General features: G+C 40.6%; 1 protein-coding gene across 1 annotated transcript in view; it reads left to right on the top strand.

The window, feature by feature from the left end:
* The window catches only part of LOC118405125 (dihydropyrimidinase-like), a gene marked incomplete at its 5' end in the record, with an annotated part of 28,419 nt that extends 25,654 nt beyond the window's left edge, over positions 1–2,765 (top strand). Inside the window, 1 exon segment of the mRNA XM_035804536.1 lies at positions 1,287–2,765. Within this exon segment, the coding sequence (XP_035660429.1) occupies positions 1,287–1,481 (195 nt within the window).

Genomic DNA, 2,765 nt, shown 5'->3' with positions numbered 1-2,765 from the left:
TAATAATAATAGTAGGTGAAAAAAAATCTGGTATATGGTTTGTGTTCTGTTTTTGTCTTTTAAGTCAGGTTATACATGTACGTAGATTTCATGATAACGTTTTTGTTACCTTAAGTGAACATCCTTTTATCATTGCAAATCTCTTTTTGATGCCCAGTTGACGACTTGTGGTCACTGTAGTACGTAATAGATAAAGTTTGTGTCGAGTTATCAGAGTGCTTTTAATAAGTTCAAAAGTGTGATGTTTATTGTAGTCTGGAGTAGTGTAGTAGCCTGTCCTTGTAGAAGACCAGGTTGACTGCTGTTTGTGGAAATTGTGCCATAGATTTTGTACCAGTAGAATCACCAGATGATGACCCTTTGTTGTACCAGTAGAATCACCAGATGATGACCCTTTGTTGTACCAGTTGAATCACCAGATGATGACCCTTTGATGTGTTGTACCAGTAGAATCACCAGATGATGACCCTTTGTTGTACCAGTAGAATCACCAGATGATGACCCTTTGATGTGTTGTACCAGTAGAATCACCAGATGATGACCCTTTGATGTGTTGTACCAGTAGAATCACCAGATGATGACCCTTTGTTGTACCAGTAGAATCACCAGATGATGACCCTCTGTTGTACCAGTTGAATCACCAGATGATGACCCTCTGTTGTACCAGTAGAGTCACCAGATGATGACCCTCTGTTGTACCAGTAGAGTCACCAGATGATGACCCTTTGTTGTACCAGTAGAATCACCAGATGATGACCCTCTGTTGTACCAGTAGAATCACCAGATGATGACCCTTTGTTGTACCAGTAGAATCACCAGATGATGACCCTCTGTTGTACCAGTTGAATCACCAGATGATGACCCTCTGTTGTACCAGTAGAATCACCAGATGATGACCCTCTGTTGTACCAGTAGAGTCACCAGATGATGACCCTTTGTTGTACCAGTAGAATCACCAGATGATGACCCTCTGTTGTACCAGTAGAATCACCAGATGATGACCCTTTGATGTGTACCAGTAGAATCACCAGATGATGACCCTCTGTTGTACCAGTAGAATCACCAGATGATGACCCTTTGATGTGTTGTACCAGTAGAATCACCAGATGATGACCCTTTGTTGTACCAGTAGAATCACCAGATGATGACTCGTTGATGTGTTGTTGTACCAGTAGAATCACCAGATGATGACCCTTTGTTGTACCAGTAGAATCACCAGATGATGACCCTCTGTTGTACCAGTAGAATCACCAGATGATGACCCTTTGACCTGTTGCCCATTACAGGAGGAGCCCAAGCGTGTCGCCCCGTCCGTTGCAGCAGAGTTTGAAAATCGTCCAATCAGCAGCCGGCACGGCCACCGGGATCTCCACGCCTCCGGGTTCAGTCTGTCGGGACGTCAGGTTGACGACAACAGGGGCAACACGCCGCACAAGCGTGTTCTGGCACCCCCTGGGGGAGCCTCCAGTATCCAGTTCTAAACTGGTCCACCCCTTCAGGAGCCCCTCCTTTTAGTTTTGATGCATGCCACATTTTTAGGCAGTTTTATTTGTCCATTATTGTGTCTTCTCATGTTTGTGTTTTCTAAGCTACTTTTTGTATGAGTCACATTCCATTTGTATAAGCTTCTCATATGGCCATGATAGTTTGCAATTAAGATACAATTAGGTAATCAATTCAGATAATACTACATTGCATATATATATATAGCTGTGAAATTCTAGGCAGGAATTCATCCATGTGCTGTTTTGTAATACTGCTACAGTTTCTTTATGATCATGAGAAGTTTATGACAATAATTACTTTCTATGAAAACTGCTTAATAACTATCACAACATCACTGACAACCATCCATAATGATATATGTTAAACCAAGCTGAATACCCCAATGTTAGTGGTTATTGTGGGAAAATAGTATATTTTTAATATGTAGCCATGAGCTTACATGTACACCCATTCTAGAATAAGTTTTATCAGGCTTCCTATGAACAGCTCTTTCTTTTTAATTCTTCATTTTGTAGTTTAAGTAGACATCGTTGTTTCATAATTGTGCAAGTTACATGTGTGGGTTCAAATATTTTGTTGGAGAAAGCCTTTATTAGTACTACAATTCATCCTTGAAGGTTCCATGCAATTTAGAGTCAGGTTTGCTACCTCTAACCTTGTGACCAGTCAAACCTGGAAACATCACTGCAGTCATGGGCAAATATACATGTATACTAGCAAACTGTTTAAAGCAAACTTAAATTACTAGATATGAAACAATCTTGTGAGAGCTACATTTGAGGGGTGTTCTTGAAATACAGTTGATATTCCAAAAGGTTAGAAAAACAAAGTAACAACTGTGATCATTCCAGATTTGACACACTGAGTTCGTCTGTCAACATGTCTGTCTCTTGTATCGATGATCGATGTAGATAATTCTGTGGCTGAGAAATGTAACTGTATGGTGGTAAACATTAGAGTCTTGTATCTTACATGTACGAATCCATTAGTTACATATAATCCATTCCCCTATGACAGAAGTCGGCAGGAAAATGGTTAATGCATGTCGGCACACTGCAGATAGCATGATCGTAAGTACATGCATGTGTTGGTATGGAAAACACCGTGACGTGCCTAACTGTGTTGATATATGATAAGGTAAAGCTGCACTCTGTGCCTTGTATTTTATTTGGTCAGTTCTGGCTGTAGACGATCGAGCTGATGGCAATCAACCTGCACTGCTGATGTCGAAACTATTAAACTTGTCCAGTGAACAAACC

Source organism: Branchiostoma floridae, chromosome 17 (assembly GCF_000003815.2).
Source record: "Branchiostoma floridae strain S238N-H82 chromosome 17, Bfl_VNyyK, whole genome shotgun sequence".
NCBI classification, from domain to species: Eukaryota; Metazoa; Chordata; class Leptocardii; order Amphioxiformes; family Branchiostomatidae; genus Branchiostoma; species Branchiostoma floridae.
This window is presented reverse-complemented; position numbering and strand designations above follow the sequence as displayed.